At 47.9% G+C, this 22,333-nt stretch overlaps 1 protein-coding gene across 6 annotated transcripts in view; it reads left to right on the plus strand.

The window, feature by feature from the left end:
• Positions 1-22,333, plus strand: part of pik3ap1 (phosphoinositide-3-kinase adaptor protein 1) — a 141,429-nt gene that overhangs the window by 87,801 nt on the left and 31,295 nt on the right. For 5 of the 6 annotated variants that reach the window (XM_069885834.1, XM_069885835.1, XM_069885836.1 and 2 more), the window contains 4 exons: positions 96-292; positions 3,821-4,025; positions 12,096-12,197; positions 14,133-14,297. In XM_069885834.1, the coding sequence (XP_069741935.1) occupies positions 96-292; positions 3,821-4,025; positions 12,096-12,197; positions 14,133-14,297 (669 nt within the window). The remainder of the gene's footprint in view (positions 1-95; positions 293-3,820; positions 4,026-12,095; positions 12,198-14,132; positions 14,298-22,333) is intronic. The other variant, XM_069885837.1, reaches the window with a different exon arrangement.

Raw genomic sequence — 22,333 nt, forward strand, 5'->3', positions numbered from 1 at the left:
AGGGTAGAGTCAGATGAAGCCATGCAAGAGCCGGGAGAGGGCCCCATTGGTTCCTGAATTACTGGGGAGCTGAGTTTGCTTTGATGTTCACACAGCTCAACGCGACAAGGAGCTCCCCACGCTGCTGCACTTCGCAGCCCGATACGGCTTAAAGAACTTGACCGCCCTGCTGCTGCAATGCCCGGGAGCTCTGCAAGCATACAGTGTTGCCAACAAGGACGGCGATTACCCAAACAACATTGCGGAAAAGAACGGCTACAAAGATCTCCGACAGTTCATCGATGAATATGTGGTGAGGACACCTGTAATAAGAACTTAGCCATTCACCGTCTCACGTTCCGCACCCTTGCCTTTTAACTGTATGACCTTTGTATTTTCAGCATGGACCATTGACCTCCACTATCACCCCCGGGCTATGCATTCCAGATACACACATACCTGTGGAGGTGGTGGGGGTGGGCGCAGGTTTCTCTCCACAGCAGTTCAGGCAATAGTTCGGACTTCCTTCACCAGACAATCGGTCTGGAACCCTCCTGCATAACCTTTGAATCACCTCAGTGTTTCAGCATTGAGCCTTTGAAGCTCCAAGGCATCACTGAAGGAGTGCAGTGTGCTGTTGTGATTCTGCTGGCACTTTGAGAGACATTAAGTTTTCAATCCCGCATTCTGACCTCTGGCCAGCATCTTGAGGTTCTTTGGATTCATATCTAAAAGCCTCTTAAAAAAAACCCATTTATCATCTTCCAGCTGCTCCCATCGGGGAAGAAATACAGGAGGATCAGAGCCAGCACCTCCAGGCCGAGGAACAGCTTCTTCCCTCTGGCAGTGAGAACGCTCAACAACCAAAGGAACTGCTTGCACTGACCATCTCAAGGGGTTTTTACAAAGAAAATGGGCGTTGTTGCCCAACTCACGTTGTGTGTAAAAGGGGAAAATGGTGGATTCAGTGTTTACACTGAAAGCTGAAAAGGCAGATCGCTCCGTCCTTTTACATAGCAGCAATCAGTGAGCCGGCTTCCCGGGGGAAAAGGGGCGGGATGTGAAGCTCAGCAGTGCCGGCCTCTACCGTGAGGCACAGCGGCATCGCTCTCTACCGTGAGGCACCGCAGCGCCGCCCGCTACCCAAGGCACAGCGGCACCACTCTCTACCGTTTGGCACCATAGCACCGCCCTCTACCATGAGGCACAGCGGCACCACTCTCTTCCATGAGGCACCGCAGCACCACCCGCTACCCGAGGCACAGTGGCACCGCTCTCTAACGTGTGGCATCACAGCGGCACCGCCCTCTATTGTGAGGCACCGCAGCACTGCCCTCTACTGTGAGGCACCGCGGTGCTGCCCGCTACCATGAGACACAGCAGCACCGCTCTCTACCATGAGGCTCACCTTCTGCATTGCTGCCCGCTACCATGAGACACAGCAGCACCGCTCTCTACCGTGAGGCACCGCGGTGCTGCCCGCTACCCGAGGCACAGCGGCACCGCACTCTACCATGAGGCTCACCTTCTGCGTTGCTGCCCGCTACCATGAGACACAGCGGTACTGCTCTCTACCATGAGACACAGCAGCACCGTTCTCTACCATGAGGCTCACCTGCGTTGCTGCAGACTTTTTGAAAGGAGCACAACTATTAAAAAAAAAGAGATTTTACTGTATTTGCTTTATTTTGCTTCCCAATAAACAAATTCATCGCAGTATTTTGCCCTCTGTTTGAATGGGATCCACACTCATTATCAGAATGAAAAGTGATTCCCCAGCCAAGTCGATTGCCAACAGAAGCAGACCAGACCAGACTATAAATCTTGTTAAAATTAACTGTACACTCCCTGCTACAAATGTGAAATCCATCTTTCTTGCTCTGTACCTCCTGAGATCAACCCAATCTAGTAAAGTAAAGCAACACCTAATAACTGATCGTCTGCTTGGTCCATTTCAGTTCGTTACAACACAGGCAGTTTCACAAAAATATATTGGAGGAATATTCAAGAAGATAAAGTGAGTTCAGTAGTAAAAGTGTATTACAGTAGAAAATGTGGGTTTAATTTTGAACAAACAAGGAGTTTAACGTGAGTGTAATTCTTGACATGATTACTCTGTCGTGGTGACCAATCTCCCAGACGGAAGCCTTATTGTCATGCCCAACTCCCTCACGAGGCCGGTTCAATTGTCTTGACTGAACTAATGAGGTGGGCGGTGGAATGGGGACGTGCCGCAGGGAGAGAGAAAAGCAATCTGAGGAATCTGAGTCCGAACACTGACAGCTCCGGTGCACCTGCTCCGACGTCCCTTTCGAGCCGCTTTCAACAGTAATCCTTTCCCATAGGAGGTCCCTTATAGACAATAGACAATAGGAGCTGGAGTAGCCCATTTGGCCCGTCGGGCCAGCATCGCCATTTTAGATCATGGCTGATCATTACCATCAGTACCCCTTTCCAGCCTGATCCCCATAACCCTTAACTCCGTTACCCATAAGAGTCTTATCTAACTCTCTTTTGAACATAGTCAGCGAATCCGCCACTACCACCCTCTGTGGCAGAGCATTCCACAGATTCACACTTCTCTGGGTAAAAAAATGCTTTCTCATCTCCGTCCTAAAGGGCCTACCCTGTATTCTTAAACTATGCCCTCTAGTCCTTGTCTCCCCCATCATTGGGAACAAGTAATCAGACTTCACCTTGTCTATCCCCCTGATGATTTTGAATACCTCAATCTTGTCCCCCCTCATCCTTCTAAACTCCAGTGGATACAAGTCCAGTTTTTCTAGCCTTGCTGCATATGACAACCCTGCCATCCCTGGAACTAACCTTGTAAATCTGCGCTGCACACCCTCTATAGCTAGTATGTCCTTCCTCAAGTTTGGAGACCAGAACTGGACGCAATACTCCAGGTGGGGTCTCACCAGGGCCCTGTATAACTGCAGAAGGGCGTCTCTGTTCCTATACTCCAATCCCCTCTTTATGAAAGCCAACATTCCATTTGCCTTCTTCACAGCTTTCTGAACCTGCATGCTAGCCTTCAGTGACCGGTGAACAAGTACACCCAGATCCATTTGCACTTCCCCACTCCCTAGCTTGTCTCCATTTAAATAATACTCAGCTTTCCTATTACTTCCCCCAAAATGAATAACCTCACATTTGTTCACATTGAAATTCATCTTCCATTTAGCCGCCCACTCCTCCAGCCTGTCCAAGTCCCTCTGCATTTTCCTTACATCCTCCTCACACCCCACACCACCACCCAGTTTAGTGTCATCTGCAAATTTGCTCATGTTATTTATAATCCCCTCATCCAAATCATTAACATAAATTACAAACAACTGAGGACCCAACACCGATCCCTGAGGCACTCCACTCGTCACATCCTGCCATTCTGAAAAAGACCCATTTACTCCAACCCTTTGTTTCCTATCTCTTAACCAATTTCCTATCCATGTCAGCATGGAGGGAAATGGACCCTTCAACCCTCCTTTACTAAGTTCATGAAGGTAAGTGAGGTGAATAAAAGCCAGAGATAGGTTATCTTTAATGGTCTATATCAAAGGGGCTTCATATTCACAAAACAATATTTATTTGTATATATAAAAACTGGTCCTGTCCTCCATGTGTATTGTTTGTCTGCATGTATATCTGCGTGTTTTGCACCGAGGACCGGTTTGGTCAGTTTGCTCTTGTGCTATCAGGTGACAGTAAACTTGACTTGCAGAGAATCTAGAGCATGCAAGGGCCAAACGTGTCCTGTCGTGCAATATGGGCCAAATGACTGTCGGTGGAATGGGAAGTGCGGCAAACTGACCTGAATGGTTTTGGTTGTTGTTCGCAGGAAACGGCGGACATGTTAAAGACTCACCTCAAAGAGGAGTTGTGTGGAGACATGGAGGGGGAGGAGAATAAAGACTTGTACGAGTCCATGGTGACAGTGACCAAAGACATCTTGATGAAATGCACCTTGAATCCAGGATGCGATGAGGACATCTACGAGTCGATGATCGAAATGCTCCCTTCCGGAAGCATGGCAGAAAGTATCTGTGAGTCTGAGCAAAGCTCCACTGCCCCCACCTTGTGGGGTTAAGGGGACGGCTCGGTGCACGGCGGGGGAGGCGCGGTTCAATGAGGCAAGGCTCCCGGAGTTGGGCCTCCGGCAGTAGATCAGGGTATCAAGTAGTCCTTCCAAGTGAGACAACACCACCTGTGAATCTGCAGGGGTCGTCCGATGCTCCCGATGTGGTCTCATCTACGTCAGGGAGACTGGATACAGACTGGGAGATCGATGAGCACCTCCGCTCCAGCAACAGCAAGGACCTCCCCGAGGCCACCCATTTCAATCCCGCACACAAATGGCAAACCGAGGCCACCCGCAAATTGGAGGAACACTTTGGTATTTTGTATCAGTACACTCCAACCAGACGGCATCAACCATTCTCCCCCTCCCCCCAGACTCTATTACTTTCCCTCATTCCTCTGACCTCTCCTTCCCTTCTCTTTTGCTCACTCACACCTTCCTTCCTCCAGCTCCCATCCCCTTCCCATCCTTACACCCATCCCCTTCCCGTCCTTCCTCCATCTCCCATCCCCTTCCAGTCTTTCCTCCATCTCCCACCCACTTCCCGTCCTTCCACCAGCTCCCATCCCCTTCCCGTCCTTACACCAGCTCCCATCCTCTTCCCATCCCTTTCCTGTCCTTCATCCACCACCCCCCTCCTGTCCTTTCTTCATCTCTCATCCCCTTCCTGTCCTTCCCCATCCCCCCCTTTCCTCCATGTCCCATCCACTTCCCATCCTTACTCCATCTCCCATCCCCTTCCCATCCTTCCTCCAGTTCCCCCTCCTGTCCTTCCTCCATCTCCCACCCCCTTCCATCCTTCCTCCATCTGCCACCCCCTTCCCGTCCTTCCTCCATTTCCCACCCCCTTCCCTTCCAATCAGTGAATATCTTCTCACCCCTCTCCCCCCATCACCTCTCAGCTCATTTTTCTTCTTTGCCATCTCACCTCTATCCACCTTCACCTGCTCCCCCTACCTCCCCTCCCCTATCTGGTCCACCCCCTCCACCCTCTTACTCGGGCATCTGCCTGATTTCAGACATGCCTGACGAGGGCCTCAGTATCCCAAAACATCGATTGCCGATTGGTTTCCATGGACGCTGCCGAGCCTGCTGGATTCCTCTAGCATTTTTGTTCTTTGCATTCGATCATTGTTTACCTCTGCGTAACTGGACCTGGAGATTATTCATTTGGAATTTGGGAGCTGTAAATAAAACGAACCAGGATTCGGGAAGAATAAATAGATAGGACTTGAGAATGTGAAGCATGTCTTCCATTCAGAACTGGGAACCCGCAGTAAAGGAAGGGGTGGGTAGGGCCCAGTGAAGGAAGGGGTCCGGACGGCCCAGTGAAGGAAGTGGTTGGGGCGGCCCAGTGAAGGAAGGGGTGGGGATGGCCCAGTGAAAGAAGGGGTGGGGATGGCCCAGTGAAAGAAGGGGTCGGGAGGGCCCAGTGAAAGAAGGGGTTGGGAGGGCCCAGTGAAGGAAGGGGTGGGGACAGCTCAGTGAAGAAAAGGGTCGGGAGGGCCCAGTGAAGGAAGGGTTGGGGATGGCCCAGTGAAGGAAAGCGTGGGGATGGCCCAGTGAAGGAAGGCGTGGGGAGGGCCCAGTGAAGGAAAGGGTGGGGAGGGCCCAGTGAAGGAAGGGGTGGGGACGGCCCAGTGAAGGAAGGGGTGGGGAGGGCCCAGTGAAGGAAGGGGTTGGGAGGGCCCAGTGAAGGAAGGGGTGGGGAGGGCCCAGTGAAAGAAGGGGTGGGGAGGGCCCAGTGAAAGAAGGGGTGGGGAGGGCCCAGTGAAGAAGGGGTGGGGCCAGCTCAGTGAGGAAAAGGGTCAGGAGGGCCCAGTGAAGGAAGGGTTGGGGATGGCCCAGTGAAGGAAAGCGTGGGGATGGCCCAGTGAAGGAAGGGGTGGGGAGGGCCCAGTGAAGGAAGGGGTGGGGAGGGCCCAGTGAAAGAAGGGGTGGGGAGGGCCCAGTGAAGGAAGGGGTGGGGAGGGCCCAGTGAAGGAAGGCGTGGGGACGGCCCAGTGAAGGGAAGGTGTGGGGATGGCCCAGTGAAGGAAGGGGTGGGGAGGGCCCAGTGAAGGAAGGGGTCCGGACGGCCCAGTGAAGGAAGTGGTTGGGGCGGCCCAGTGAAGGAAGGGGTGGGGATGGCCCAGTGAAAGAATGGGTGGGGATGGCCCAGTGAAAGAAGGGGTCGGGAGGGCCCAGTGAAAGAAGGGGTTGGGAGGGCCCAGTGAAGGAAGGGGTGGGGACAGCTCAGTGAAGAAAAGGGTCGGGAGGGCCCAGTGAAGGAAGGGTTGGGGATGGCCCAGTGAAGGAAAGCGTGGGGATGGCCCAGTGAAGGAAGGCGTGGGGAGGGCCCAGTGAAGGAAAGGGTGGGGAGGGCCCAGTGAAGGAAGGGGTGGGGACGGCCCAGTGAAGGAAGGGGTGGGGAGGGCCCAGTGAAGGAAGGGGTGGGGAGGGCCCAGTGAAGGAAGGGGTGGGGAGGGCCCAGTGAAGGAAGGGGTGGGGAGGGCCCAGTGAAGGAAGGGGTGGGGAGGGCCCAGTGAAAGAAGGGGTGGGGAGGGCCCAGTGAAGAAGGGGTGGGGCCAGCTCAGTGAGGAAAAGGGTCAGGAGGGCCCAGTGAAGGAAGGGTTGGGGATGGCCCAGTGAAGGAAAGCGTGGGGATGGCCCAGTGAAGGAAGGGGTGGGGAGGGCCCAGTGAAGGAAGGGGTGGGGAGGGCCCAGTGAAAGAAGGGGTGGGGAGGGCCCAGTGAAGGAAGGGGTGGGGAGGGCCCAGTGAAGGAAGGGGTGGGGAGGGCCCAGTGAAGGAAGGCGTGGGGACGGCCCAGTGAAGGGAAGGTGTGGGGATGGCCCAGTGAAGGAAGGGGTGGGGAGGGCCCAGTGAAGGAAGGGGTGGGGTGGATCCACTCACAGACTGAGCCCTGTCACAGTGCCAATCATTGTCCCCACCCTACACTCCGGAACGAGCCCAGGTCTGTGAATGGCGATAGTCAGGTCGGGGTGGAGCTCAAGGCCTGCGCTGACTGCACCTCAGTTGCTCTCCATTGACTTGGCTCGGCTCTGCAGCGGATGCTGCTGAATTAACACATTGCTGCATCCACTTTCCTAGATGAAGTTGCTCCCTCCCAGCCTCAGCTTTTATATAATATGAGGCATTTATCCATGAGATGTAAATGTGCTAAATGCTGATTGACTCTTCCATAATGCACGTTGATCGATCGTTTCCACACTGGTAAATTGCAACACATTCACAAACCAAAAATGCATTTAACTCTGGCAAACTCATCATGACTAAACACTGAAGGCAGTGTTAGTTCGACCAGGGACCTGCCACTGGGGAGAACCTGTCCTGCATATCCCAGGGTCTACAGCCTTTCAATTACCACAGAACATTACAGCACAAAAATGGGACCCTCGGCCCCTCTAGTCCATGCCATCTATTATTCTGCCTAGTACCAATGGCCTGCACCTCCAATAAACATGTCCCTCCATACCCTTCCCATCCATGTTGCTATCCAAATTTTTCATTAATATTGAAATCGAACCTGCGTCCAGCGCTTCAGTTGGCAGCGCATTCCACATTCCCCCACCCCCCCCACCCCCACCGCTCTCTGTGCAAAGAAGTTTCCCTAATGTTCCCCGTAAACATTTCAGCCCAACCTATGTCCTCTAGTTCGTGTCTCACCCAACCTAAGTGGAAAAAGCCTGTCTATACCCCTCCTCCTTTTGTAAACCTCTATCAAATCTCCCCTCATTCTCTGATGCTCCAGGGAATAAAGACCTCACCTCTTCACCCTTTCTCTATAACTCAGCTCCTCAAGTCCTGGCAACATTTTTTGTCATTTCTCTTTACAACCCTGTCCACCCATGATGCCACTTTCAGGGTTCCCACATCCCTCTGTTCCACTGCATTCCTCAGAGTCCTCCTGTTTTCTGAACAAGTCCTACCCTGGTTTGTCTTCCCAAAGAGTAACACATGTTAAATCTGTATTAAATTCCTTCTGCCAATATGCAGCCCGATTTTCCAGCCTTCCTTGCTGTCTCTGACTCCTCCAATCTTTAGCCGCTTTCAGGTGGCCAGAATACCCCAACGTACAGCCGCCTAAAATACCTGAATGCAGCTATTGGGAGGCCCCTGAAAGCGGAGAACCCTGACCCGAGGAGTACTTACCCAACTCTCCTCGGGTAGGTGTATTCTCCGCTTCCAAGCACTCCCCCAGGTACCTGAAAGTGGGCAGGAGCTGGCATTTGCTCTGCGGTGCCTTTCCCCGCTGTGGACCTTTCAGGTGCCAGAACAGCGCCTTCAGCGCTGCCACCTGAACGTGCCTTCACGCACACCCGCAGGTGGCTCCGGAGCCGCATTCTCCCAGCTATTCCGCTTGAAAGTGGCTTTTGTGTCGTCTGCAAGTTTGTTGATCTGGTTCACCACATTGTTAATATCTCTCAAAAACCAAGTTCCCTCTACCTGCAGGTTTTGCTTTTATTTCTGGCAGGAACTTGTAGACCTCCCACTAACCAAGCACCCCTGTGCCAGAAAACAACCTGTCCCACTTGCCAGATCCTTTCCATTACCATCAAATTGGCAATTCCCCCCAAGCAAAACTCCTCAGTTTTGCTTCTCCAATTCCTGCTGAATTGGGTGGCCTATAAGATCCCATTAATGTGGTCATCCTTTTCCATTCCTCATTTCCGCCCATATTAGCCTCAGAAGATGAGCCCTCTAATCCAGTGGTGCTCAACCTTTTTCTCTCCATTCGCATACCACTTCAAGTAATCCCTATGCCATCGGTGCTCTGAGATTAGTAAGGGATTGTGAGTGGGAAGGGATGGCTGAGAATCATTGCTGTGGACCCAATTGCTACTAAAATATTTTGCTTGAGAAAAATTGTCATTGGCCCATTTCGTTTGGAGTTCTGAAACCATGCACATAATGAGTCCATTAGGGACGATTAAAACAGTGGTTTTCAAACCTTCCCTTCCCACCCACCTACCACCTTAAGTAATCCCTAGGGCATAGAGAATACTTAAGGTGGCATGTGGTGGAAAGAAAAAGGTTGAGAACCACTGCTCTAGTCTGTCCTGTCTAAGCTCTACAATGATATAATCTCTGACTAGCAATATCTCCCCTCCTCCTTTCATCTCCTCTGTTCTATTGCATCTTAAACCATATAACAATTACAGCATGGAAACAGGCCAATTTGGCTCTTCTAGTCCATACTGATCCAAGGATCCTCCTCTAATCCCACTTACCAGGACTCTGCCCATATCCCTCCATCCCCCTTCCATCCATATACTTATCTCTCTTTCTTAAATGACAAAATTGACCCTGCCTCCACCACCTTTCCCAGAAGCCCATTCCACTCAGTAACCATTCTCTGAGTAAAGAAGTTCCCCTTCACATTACTCCTAAACCTTTGCCCGTCAACTCTCAACCCATGACCTCCTACTCTCAATGGGAAAAGCCTTTCCACATCAACTCTATCTATTCCTCTCATTATCTTAAACCCCTCTATCAAATCCCCTCTCAGCCTTCTACGTTCCAAGGAATAAAGACCTAATTTGCTCAATCTCTCCTTGTATTCCAGATGCTGAAACTCAGGCAGCATTTTTGTAAATCTTCTCTGCACTCTCTCTATCTTGTTAATATCCTTCCTATAAATCGGTGACCAGAACTGCACACAGTACTCTAAATTTGGCCTGATCAATGCCTTGTACAGTTTCATCATTACTTCCCAACTCTTATATTCTAAGCATTGATTTATATAGGCAAGCCTACTAAAGGCTTTCTTCACCACCCTATCCACATGCACTCCTACCTTCAGGGAACAATGCACCATTATTCCTCGATATTTCTGCTCCACTGCATCCTTCAATGCCCTCCCATTTACCACATATGTCTTGCTTTGATTATTCTTTCCAAAATGAAGCACCTCACACTTATCAGCATTAAACTCCATCTGCCATCTTTCTGCCCACTCCTCTAAACAGTTTAAATCCCTCTGCAATCTTTGAAAACCCTTTTCATCATCCACAATTCCCCCTATTTTAGTATCATCTGCATATTTACTAATCCAATTTACCGCCCCATCCTCCAGATCATTAATGTATATGACATTGGAACATTGAGCCGCCAGTCCTATCCCTCCTGCAACCAAGTCTCATTAAGAACCAGAATCTAGTAATTCCTAGAGTACTCCTTGTATTGAAACAAACGCAATCCAGAACAAGCCTTTCAATCCCTGTTTTTTGATTGCCAGTTCACTGCATTCTTTCCCTCCTCTACCTGCTCTGCCACTCTGGTTCCCATCCCCCTGAAAATCTAGTTTAAATTCCCCCCCGAGCAGCAAACCTTCCCGCAAGGTATCAGTCCCCCTCCAGCTCAGATGCAATCCTTCCTGTTGGAACAGGCCTTACCTTCCCTGGAAGATAGGCCAATGATCCAGAAACCTGAAGCTCTCCCTCCTCTGCCATCTCTAGGCCATGTGTTGGCATGGGTAGCAGTCCTGAGACCCTGGAGGTCCTGCCCGTCAACTTCACCCCGAACTCACCATCCAACCTACTTTAAAAGAACATTACACAGAGGAGAGGGATTAGGGCATTCGGCCCAACGAATCAGCCCTGCTATTTACTGTCTTCTCAGCCCCTCCTCCTGCCTTCTTCCTGAAAGCCTTGATTCCCTTCCTAATCAAGAAATCACCTCCCTCTATCTTAAATAGTTCCAATGTCTTGGCTGCCCCAGCCGTCTGTGGCAATGAATTCCACAGATTCACCACTCTCTGGGTAAAGAAATTCCTCCTCGTTGCTGTTCTAAAGGGATGTTTTTCATTCAAAGCCTGCACTCCCCAGTCTCAGACTCCCACCACAGGAAACGTTCCCTCTATCCCAGTCTTTCTGTATTCAACAGGTTTCAACGAGATCCTCCCTCATTTTTCCAAACTCCGTTGAGTCCAGTCCCAGAACCATCAAATGCTCTTCATGCAATAGCCCTGTCATGAATCATACTCATGAACCTACTCTGGACCCTCTCCAATATCAGCACCATCCTACCAAGATCACTCATAACACCTCATGCAGTCTGACCATTGCCTTATAAAGCCTCAACCTTACATTCCTGCATTCTATTGATGTGTCCCATCTTATACCTTGAACCCCTCCAGCATCAATAACAGGAGAAATGCCGTAGCCAGTAACTGCCTCAGAGCTCAAGACCCAGGTTCAATTCTTAACCTCAGGCGCTGCCTATGTGGAGTTTGCACGTCCTCCTTGTGATAGTGTGGATTCACCCTGGTGTTCCACTGTAAATTGTCCCTGAGTAAAACCTGAAAGTCTGCAGACACTACGATTGAAGTAAAAACAAAATGGTGGAGAAACTTAGCAGGTCAAACAGTGTATTGCACATAACCAACATTTTGGGCTTGAGCCCTTCAAGGTATGAGCATAATGTGGGCAGGCGCCCGAACAAATTAGTGGGGGGGAGGAGGAGAAGAACAGCCCAAAGGCAATAGGTAAATTGTCCTTCATAGGTAAGGGGGGGGCTTGATGTGGCAGTAAGGCAAATTAAAATTGAGGTTAGTGTGAAGGGGTGGTTGACGGTTAGCATTGGCTCAATGGGCAGAACTCATTCGGGGCCACACTTCCTTCGTGGCAAGGATCCCTAGGCCCAGTCTCCGAGCACCGGTGCCTTCGTCCATCCCCAGAGAGTGACTCGGGTACACAAGCCAACAAATGGCTGGTCCAACAACAGTGCTACCGGAAACCAAACCACTCAACCGGTCCAAGCAGCATCAGTGAAAAGAGAAGGAGAGTTAGCTTTTTGGTTTATTATAAATGGTGGGGAAGAGATTGGGGGAACAGGAAACAGACAAAAGTTGAAATTCAGAGATAGGTCAATGTGTGTCCAGGTGTGTCCAGCTCAGAAAAAAACTCCATTCAAACTCAAGTTTCTGTTGGAAAATTAATGCTTAATTTGTACGCATAATTTTACACAAAAGTTATTTTTTATTGATCCTATAGTTTTTTTTGGGTAATAAAATTCCAGTAACATTTCTTCCAGATGAGTCCATGTCCAAAATATCTGAAGTGGACCATTCAGCTCCACATCTTCCTGATTGCAGTGGTTCCACCAAAGATTCCATCCTGAGAACCTTCCTGCAAGGTGAGTCTTGTTTTAACCCTGACTCTGTCCTTTCTCTCCAACCATCAGGGAAACGGTTTGATTTGGCAAAGGCAGCCCTCATCCTAATGCTTGCTTCTACTCCAGAGGGGCTGGTTAATGATGCAGACTCTTGCTAGCTCCTGTACATCAGAGAGACTGGACACAGACTGAGAGTTTGCTTCATTGAGCATCTCAGCTCTGTCTGCTGCAATAGTGGGGATCTCCCAGAGTGGCTGCCCGTTTCAATTCCCTGTCCCATCACGTGCACTGCCAGATGGAGACCACTCGCAAATTGGACAACAACGCCTCATATTCCATCTGGACATCCTCCAACTAGATTTCCTCCTCCACTGCCATCTTTCCCTTTTCCTCTCTCTCTCTCCTTTGTCTCCTTTCTTCCAGATCTGCTTTCACAGAGCCACCACCTCCCCTTTTCCTATCCTGTCCTATCCATGCCCAGTTATACCCCTGTCCTTTGTTCCCTTCTCCCCAGTCATTTAATTCAGACACCTGCCTGCTTTTACCCATCCCTTGAAGAAGGGCTCAGACCCAGAATATCAATTATATACCTTTACCTCATATGGACACTGCGAGACTGGCTGAGTTTTACTGGTTACTGAGACAACTGGAAACAGCCTGAAGTCAGTGTTTCTGATGTAGGCAAGAGATTGGTACTTTTTCACATTCTACGTGGTCACGTCCAAAATTACGAACCGTCTAGATCGAGTTAGGAGCTTTTTTTTGGAGCAAGTGACAGGAGTTAAATTTCCACAGGAGATTTTACCCTGCTTTACTGAGTTATATTTCAGGGATAAGACCAAAATTGTAACTGAATTTATATCGAAAAGAATTTGTCAAAATTGCATTTAGCAATTGCAACTAAATGTATAGCAGTGGCATGGAAATCAGATTCTCAGATTTGGAAAGATGGCACATTGAAATTTATCTTAACAAGATTACATATAATTTAAGAAATAAATATGAGACTTTTTTTGAAAATTTGGCACCCATATTTATGTATTGTAGGTGTAAATTTATGAATGGCTTTCCCTAAACCTCATGAAACCCCGTTAACTCCTTGGAATAAATAGACAAATAAAACTGAAAAAAGTTGGAATCAAGTGAAAGGCAGAAATCCCTTGACAACCAGGTCTTGCTTCTCTTTTATTTCTTTACTAATTATACTCTTTTTATTTCTTTCTTTCTTCCTTTTCTCTACTTATTGGGGTTATTATTTGAGGGGGGAGGGGGTTTTATTTTCTATTATTTTGGGTTTTTTTAAATAAAGTAAATGGATTACTTGATTTAAATTTATTACTTATTTTAAATGGATTACTTGATTATATTTTGTATTTTGGCATGAATACATGTATAGAAAATTTAAATAAAATATTCCAAAAAAAAATGGGGGAGCTGTGACTCTTCCCTTGCATCCAGATGTGGCTTGCGGCAGTGAGGAAAGTTGTCTGCCATCTGTTCTGATGAAGTCGCTCCAAATTTGCCCCGATTCTCTGTGCCTTTCCTGACGCAACATCGTGTCCACTGCATGGTTGGTGTAGTGGTCAGCGCAATGCAGTGCCAGCGATCAGGACCGGGGGGGGGGGGGGGGTTTGTATGTTCTCCCCGTATCTGGGGGCTCTGGTTTCCTCCCACCATTCGAAACATCCCGGGGGTGTAGATTAATTGGATGTAAATTGGGTGTCCCGGACTCATGGACCGAAAGGGCCTGTTACTGTGCTGTATGTCTGAATTTTTTTTTAAATTAAAAATTGCTGTGGGATATCAGTGGGTCAGGCAGCATCTGTGGAGCCAAGGGAGAGTGATCTTTCAGGATAGGGCCCAAGATGTTCCTCCAATAGTGTGTGCTCTAGACACCATCATCTGCAGTCTCTTGTGTTTCCGCCATTTAATGAGTTTAGTTGATTGCTGTTGCAGGGTCGGTGAAGTGTGAGGCCTCGCGTGCTGAGGAAGAAGAGGACACATATGATAAGATGATAGAAGATGACCATCTTAAGGAGATCGGGAACAGACCTCCGGCTCCTAACCCAAGAATTCCGGTCATTCCCAAAGATAACGACATGCAGCCTTATATTTCCAAAGGTGCAGAGGCAGCGATGTGATTGGTGTGGGTGGAGGACTTGTTGGTTGGTGCAGCCTGGGTGGGATGGAGGGCCTCTCTCTGGGATGTGTGGCTATGTTCAGGAAAAGGTTCATGGTGCACATTCAGGCATGATGCCCCTTTCGCTCCAGTCCAGATTAACTGCAGTGCAGTTTGGTAAGATGCTGAATGTGGCTCCAGTTATGGAAGCTGGTTTGTGTGGACGGCACCAGTGAGTGTTGTTGGAATGGTACGTATCCAGCCAGATAGAGAGTATTGTGTCTTGTAGGTGGCTTTGAGGTGACAGAAGGTATCTCTCTCCATGCCAGATACCTACGTCTTGACCAACTCTGATAGAACATTACAGCATGGTGCAGGCCCACAATATTGGGCTGACCTATATATACCTGCCCAAAAAATGAAACCCTCCCTACCTCATAACCTTTTTTCTATTCATACATGTGCCTGTCTAAGAGTCTCTTAAATGCCCCTATTGTTCCATCCTTCACCACCAACCCCAGCAATGCATTCCAAAAAATGTGCCCGTGATGTCTCCCCACATTTTCTTCCCTTCACTTTGTACAGATGTCCTCTAGTGTTTGCTCCTCCCGCCCTAGGAAACAGCAACTGGCTGTCTACATTGTCGATGCCTCTATTCAGTCTCTGCTCCAAAGAGGAAAGTCCCAGCTCTGCTAACCTTGCCCCATAAGATGTACGGTATTTTCCAATCCCGGTGAATCTCCTCTACACCCTCTCCAAAGCTTCCACATCCTTCCTGTAATGAGGTGCCCAGAACTGAACACAATATCCTAAGGGTGGTCTCACCGGGGATTTATGGAGTTACAACATTACCTCACGATTCCTGATCTCAATACCCCGATTAATGAAGCCCAGGTACCATAGACCCTCTTAACTAACCTGCAGATTTCCTGCACAAAGGGAGATGAGAGATCTATGGATTTGGACCAATGTTCCCTCTCATTTTTCGTCGTCAGTGTGCGCAAAAATCTGATGTGCCAATTATTTTCCTGTGACAAAAGTCTGTGCACACTGAATGCTTGTGCAAATGTAAACTTGAAATTGTTTCGAGATCATTTTGGCCCAGCCTATCTCTCAGGGCTAATAAAACTGCATTGACATGCTTTAATATTATACAAGTTTGATCACATTCTATGAAGTAACGTAGTTAGTTAAGATTTTATTCTAAATTTTGAACTACTTTGTGCTCTCGTTAATTTCCTTCGTGTGCCGGTGGCAAAAATTGTGCGCGCGCACACGCTCGTAGCTTAGCGGGAACAGAGATTGAGGCCCCAAGGTCCCTCTATTCCCCCACACAGTTAAGTATCTACCAATAACCCTGTACTCTGCCTTCAAGTTTGAACTTCATCTGCCATTTTTCCACCCAACTCTGTCCTTTTGTAACTAAAACGTCTGTAGCTGCAATGCTTACCTATTTGGTTCTGTTGAGTGTCTGCTCAATGGTGGACCCGCCCCCCCCACAGATATTGATGATGGGGTCATATCAGAGGTAGGTGGTTAGATGGAGATGGTCATTGGATGACACTTGCGTGGCACCAATGTTACTGCTCACTCACTCATTAGCCCATGTTCTGCTGATGCAGGTTTGGGCCATTTCCCTTGTTGAACATTGAACAATTATTAGCAAACTTCCCCACATCTGCCTGTTCACTGGGAGGAAGGTCATTGGAGAAGCAGCAGGTCGACTGGACGGATACTGTCCTGAAGAACCCCTGCACAGAGGTTCTGAGGCAATGTTGGTGGGCCTTCATCAACCACAGCCATACCTGACAAAGGGCCCAGGCCCGAATCGCTGGTTACCTGTGGCTTCCTGTGAATGCTGCATGACCTGCTGACTTTCTTCAGCTCGTCTGTGTGTTGAACTACCACAACCATCTTCCTTTGCACAAGGAACAGCTTGGATGCCCATTGACTTCAGTTTAACAGGCCTATGCTGCCATGATGTCCCTCACCTCTGGATTACGCTCCTTCGTCCACGTTTGGGTTAAGGATACAGCGGTGCGTGACCCAAGGTATCCTGGTGAATCCAAACTGAGCATGTTGCTGAGTAAGTGCCATTTGACAGCACCTGTGATGATTGGCCCCATTGGATTTGTCCTGCTCTTGGTGAATGGGGTGTGCCTGGCAATGTTGGGCAATGTAGTACCTGCACTTTGACGACAAGGTGCAGCTCAGCTGGTTGCGAAGCATGGGGACAGTGTCTGATCCTGACGTCTTTGCTGAACCCAGTGCACAGTCATTCCTGAATCAGATTGCCTGAAACCTGACCTCTTTGAAGGCAGAGGCTTCAGGGGGGCTCGTGATGGACCATCCCGATGCCATCAGTGCTCTGTGATTAGTAAGGGATTGCTTAAGGTGATATGTGGGTGGAAAGAAAATGTTTGAAAACCACTGTTTTAATCGTCCCTCATTGACTCGTTATGTGCACGGTTTCATATCTCCAAAGGAAATGGGCCAATGACCATTTTTCTCAAGCAAAATATTTCAGAAACAATTGGGTCTAGAGCAGTGATTCTCAGCCTTCCGTTTGCACTCACATCCCACCTTAAGCAATCCCTTACTAATCACAGAGCACTGACGGCCTAGGGATTATTTGAGTGGAAAGAACAAGTTTGCAAACCTTTGAGCTAAAAAAGCAGGTGTTTGGTTGACGGTGAGAACAAAGTCTGGATGGAGAGGCAAAGCATTCGAGGAAGACCAACTTGGTCTGGGAATGTACATTAAATGGTGAGGGAACAGAGTGTGGAGGGCGCTTGCACGAAATGACTGACTTCAACTACAGTCATGGTTGGACCGTTCTTTATCCTGCAGATTGGGTCATTTTTACTCACCGCTACTACTGAAATGCCATTTAGGAGTCCGTGACAAAAAACAGCTACAATACATTCTCTTTTCTCCTGATCCGTAGCATACTGAATAATGTTACACCAATCATAAATGACCTCATCTTTTAATATCCAATAGTTAGTTCCTCGCATATACAAAGTATCTCTAAGTTAGTACGTTTGCTGTATAATATTTTACCAATCATATCAATATCTTATCAATACCTAGTTTCCCGCATATGCAAAGCCTTAGGGGGCGAATCCGTGCAGATGCGTATCAGCAAGTGCTCTATTGCTGCTGCGACCTTCATTGCTCTCACATATTTTGTGTGTCAGCTTTTTACTAATTTATTCCTCCTGCTGTTTCCCCATCATGTTGCAAAGCCCAACTGCACTATATTAGCCCCATGCTCTATCGACGGTTTAGCCGACTTCCTCAAGAGTAACCTTGGAGCATTGTCCTTGGATCCTGAAAGGTAGCAGGACAGGACGGTGTGTAGGATGGCATGGTTAGTGTGGTGGTTAACGCAACACAGTTACCGCGGCTGTGAGCCGGATTCCAAATCCGGCGCTGTCTGCGAGGAGTTCGTCTGTTCTTCCCGTGTCTGTGTGGATTTCCTCCAGGTGCTCTAGTTTCCTCCAATGTGCCAAGGTCATGCCAGGGTTTAAAGGTTAATTGGTCACATGGGTGTATTTGGGCATATGGGCTGGAAGGGCCCGTTACTGAGTTGTATCTAAATTAAATTTTTAAAATTAAATAGGCAGGTCAATAAAATGGGATGAGTGTAAGTGTGTTTGTGGATTTATCGGACAAAGAACAGAATATCAGAGCAGGGAAGTGCTGACCTGTCTACTGTAGTCACCACATCAAGGAAGGAGTGGAGATGTTGCCAGGACTGATACTGTAGCTGGGGAATGGGCTGGGGGGTGATGAATCTCTATAAAGGGGGCCCCAGAGGACTTAAATAAAAAGGACCCTTTCCCCTTTTATTCCAGAAAGATTGGAGAGGAAATGGAGGGAGCTTCTGCCTCCCCTCTGCGGTGGGACAGTGCTAGGAACATGGAGGGATCACGTTGAAATAAATGAATTTGCTTGAGAAAGGCAGCACAGATGTAGGAAGGGAAAATCAGAATTGACTGATGTATTTGAGGAAGTGTCCAGTACATCAGATTGGGTTGAGGGAGGGTGGGAGGGGACCAATAGATTTGGTGCATTTGGATTTTTGGAATAGTTTTAATCATGCCCAGCAAGGTCAAGTTTGAAGTTATGCCAGATGTAGGCCTGAAATTCTTCTTTACTGAGGCCAAACAGGTACATAATGTACACAACATACACCCCCAGCCATGCATTCCAGGCACCCATCACTCTCTGTGTAAAAAAAAAACACCCCTGACATCTCCCCAAACTTCTCTCCACTCACCTTAACCAGATGCCCTCAGGCATTTGCTATTGCGCCCCCCCACCCCCACCCCCCCAACCAGGAGAGAGATGCTGGCTTCCACCCTATCTAAGCCATCCACCTCTGTAAAGACCCTCTTATTCTTCAGTCACTGGCATTGTTGCTTTATATGACGTGGTCTCTGATCCAGCCAACATCCCAGTCAATCTCTCCTGTGCCCTCCCTGAAGCTTCTAAATATGCATTTAGATAAACAATGTGACATAAAGGAATATTCACAGCTGCAGTTAGTACAAGAAAAAGGAAATTGGCTGTTCAAAGTTAATGTAGACATTTACCAGTGGCCAGTTGTGACGTACCCCTTATTTACTGTTTCTTCTTTATTGAAACTCAATGGAAAATTCTCTGCGACTTCTGCTTGCAAAATTGTCACCTGACGATCGACCACTTCTTCTCACTTGAGCTGCTGTTATTTATGAATAATTCTTTGATTACAGAGAAATATCGCAACTTCTCTTCATTTCCTTTTTCCAAAAGGTTTTGTTTCCTTCAGCGGGTTTCTCAGAGCTGTAAAACTCAGTGGCCCTGCTGAAGGGGACAGTGACAAGCTTGTTTTAGCAGTGGCTATTTTGAACACTTGTCATGACTTAAAAACGCAAAATGCTCTCGGTGTTATTGCACAAAAGGAAAAAAAACACAAGAAAATTAAACAGATTCTGTAAATCTGCATTAAGGACAGATAATATTGGAGAAATGCAGCAAGTAAGTCACATCTGTTGCATGGCCTGGTTAGCGCAGTGCCAGCAATTGGGACCGGGGTTAGAATCCCGTACTGTCTGTAAGGAGTTAGTACGTTCTCCCCTGTGCCTGGTTTCCTCCCACCGTTCAAAACATAGTGGGGGGGGAGTCGTGGTTAATGGGGTGTAATTGGGTCGAAATGGTCTTCTACTGGGCTGTATGTCTACATTTAAGAAAGGTTGATGACTTTTCATATCTGCCAGAAGGGTTGGACCAGCGGTTCTCAACCTTTTTCTTTCCACCCACATCCCACTTTAAGTAATCCCTATCCTATCGGTGCTCTGTGATTAGTGCTATGACATCCTAGCTCTCCCCATTCCCGCTGAACTGATTTGGCTTCCTCTATCACTCACGTTCGGATTAACGTGCTGAAGTACTCCCTACCAGAGGGGCAGACAGAATACGTCTGATGAGGTAGAACAGATCAGTTGATGGCATATACTCAATTATTCAGCGGGGAAACAGGCCCTTAAGCCCAACACATCCATGGCAGCTTGATTGCCTCCTGCCATTCCTTGGCCTACTTTCTCAGTTGATTTAAGTGATTTAACTTGGTCACTGTTCACCATCAACGTCGGTGTCGCCCGCAAACCATTCTCATCCAACTTGATAATTGTAGATGGTGACCGTACAGTTTGTCAGCTTTTGGCCCAGACCCCTCCAAATCATTCACATGCATGCACCTGTATTTTAAACATTGGTGTCCCCCCTACCTCCCACTTCCCCTGGCAGCTCGTCCACCACTCTCTGGGTGAGAAACCCTGGATCTCAGGTTCTCTTCAAATTGGTCTCTCACTGTAAACTCATCTACCCTGGGAGAAGATAACTGACCATTCCCCTTTATCGATTCCCCTCATGATTTATGAGATTATTTATTTTTATATCCCCCACAGCCTCCTACATTCCAGAGGGAGAAAAGCCTCAGCTTATCCTGCCTCTCTCTACAACTCAAGCCTATCCTTGTGAATATTTTCTGCACCCTTTTCTGCTTAATGAATTCTTCCTCTCTCTGGACAATCACATAATGCTCTAAATGTGGCCTTTCCAATGTCTTACACAGTTGTAACCTGTTGTCCTCTTACACAATGCCCTGGACTGGCATCCTATGTCTCCCATTTTCAGGGAACTGTGTATTTAATCGCCCTTAAGTCCAACTGTCTCCCAACACTCTCCAGGATCCTGTCATTGACAGTGCAAGCCCAGCCCTCATTTAACTTGCCAAAAATGAATCACTCACCCCAACGGCGAGCACCATCAGCCAGCTCTTCATCTTGGGCAACGCCATTGCTGTTTCACGTAACTTTGCTACGAGCAAAGCCCAGCCAAGGCCTCCGCTGGCTGAATATTTGGACCCATCTGCACCAATGTTTCTTCAGAGAACATTTACTTTTACAATTTTAAATGCAATTTTTTTTACCTATTATTTTATTCTTATCTATTTTAATTTTTTAAAATTTATTTTCCTCAATTTTATTGCCAGTCTCTTGAATTCTGGATACCAGAGGTTTTACTGTATCAGATAATGTATGGGCTTCCAGAATAGTCATACAGTTACACCGAAAAGAAACTGGTTCAACTTCTCCACACTGAACAAGCTGTTGGTCCAAGCGAGTCCCCTTCTTCCACATCTCCCATATCTCTCTAAACTTTTTCCAAACTTTCTAAAGGTATTTTAAGCATCTTTCACTTCCTCTGACCAGCTCAGCCCATGTAACCACCACTCTCACTACAAAACAAAATGCCCCTCAGGCCCCTTTAAAAAACTTTGCCCTCTCACCTTAAATCTATAGTTTTAGATTTCCAACTCAAATCTCTATCAGGTCCTCCTAGCGTCCTACGCTCCAGGGAGAAAAGTCCCAGTCTCTCCTCAGCCAGTCCAGGGAACATCCCGGTGAATCTTTTCTGCACCCTTTCCAGTTTAATGATGCAGCTGGATGACCAGGACTGCACACAGTGCTCCAAGTACAGTGTCACTTTTCCAGCTACAGATTCAGCAGTTGACACCTCTCCATGATTCAGTGTATTCATGGTACTGTGTACAATTGGAATGGCAGGCCTCACGTGCATAACTAAGGGCTCGAGCCTGAAACGTTGGTTCTGCATCTTTACCTTTGCCACATAAAGGACATAAATTGACGGCCCCATTGTTACAACTGCACGTATTGAACTCACCGATAGTGCAAACCTCCCAAAACCTGCTCAAAATCTCTTACCTCACCAGGTTACCTCTGATATTTTCCTTCTTGTCTAGGAAGAATTTTTGGAGAAAGTTTTTTTAAATATATATATTTATTTATATATATATATATATATATATATATAGAAAGAAAAATATGACAGCACAGAATGAGGTCAGTTGGCCCTCCGTGGCTATGAAAGCTCAGTGAATAAGCTTTTCACTCGACTCCTCTGTTCTCAGTGCAAGTCCCCTATCTAGGTGACTTCTACCTCCACCACTGCAGGTCACAGTAAACCGAAACCAAAAAATATCTCCCCATTCCGCCCCAGTCCTTCACCCTCTGATTAACTAACTAGGGGGAAATATTTGTAATAGCTAATGTAAAAGTGCACAACTCTTCACTGAAGAGGGTTGAAGTGCTGAGGTGATTGGAAAGGATGAAAACAGCTTGGAATATCAGATTTGCTTTTAGTTTACCTCTTTGATTTGGACACCGCAGACTGAATGGTCAGAGGTGGAGGGTGGCCATGATAAACAGGGGATTCGTCTCTACAGAGCCTAGCAGAAGGTGATGAAGACGGCGTCGGGCATCTTCATTCGGCCAGTTTGACCTGCTGAGTTCCTCCAGCAATTTGTCTTGAGGTTTTCCTGTTTCACACACGCCACTCGAGCTTTGTCAACGATTCCTATGTAGGTTTTGGTGCTGTTTATTTACTGAGAAGTGAGATAATGCGCCAAGCACTGGAGGCCACGGGAGGTGATGTGGAGAGCGGTGGGCACAGGGGAGCTGTCTGCCCT

The sequence above is a fragment of the Narcine bancroftii genome, chromosome 6 (genome assembly GCF_036971445.1).
Source record: "Narcine bancroftii isolate sNarBan1 chromosome 6, sNarBan1.hap1, whole genome shotgun sequence".
In the NCBI taxonomy this organism is placed as follows: domain Eukaryota; kingdom Metazoa; phylum Chordata; class Chondrichthyes; order Torpediniformes; family Narcinidae; genus Narcine; species Narcine bancroftii.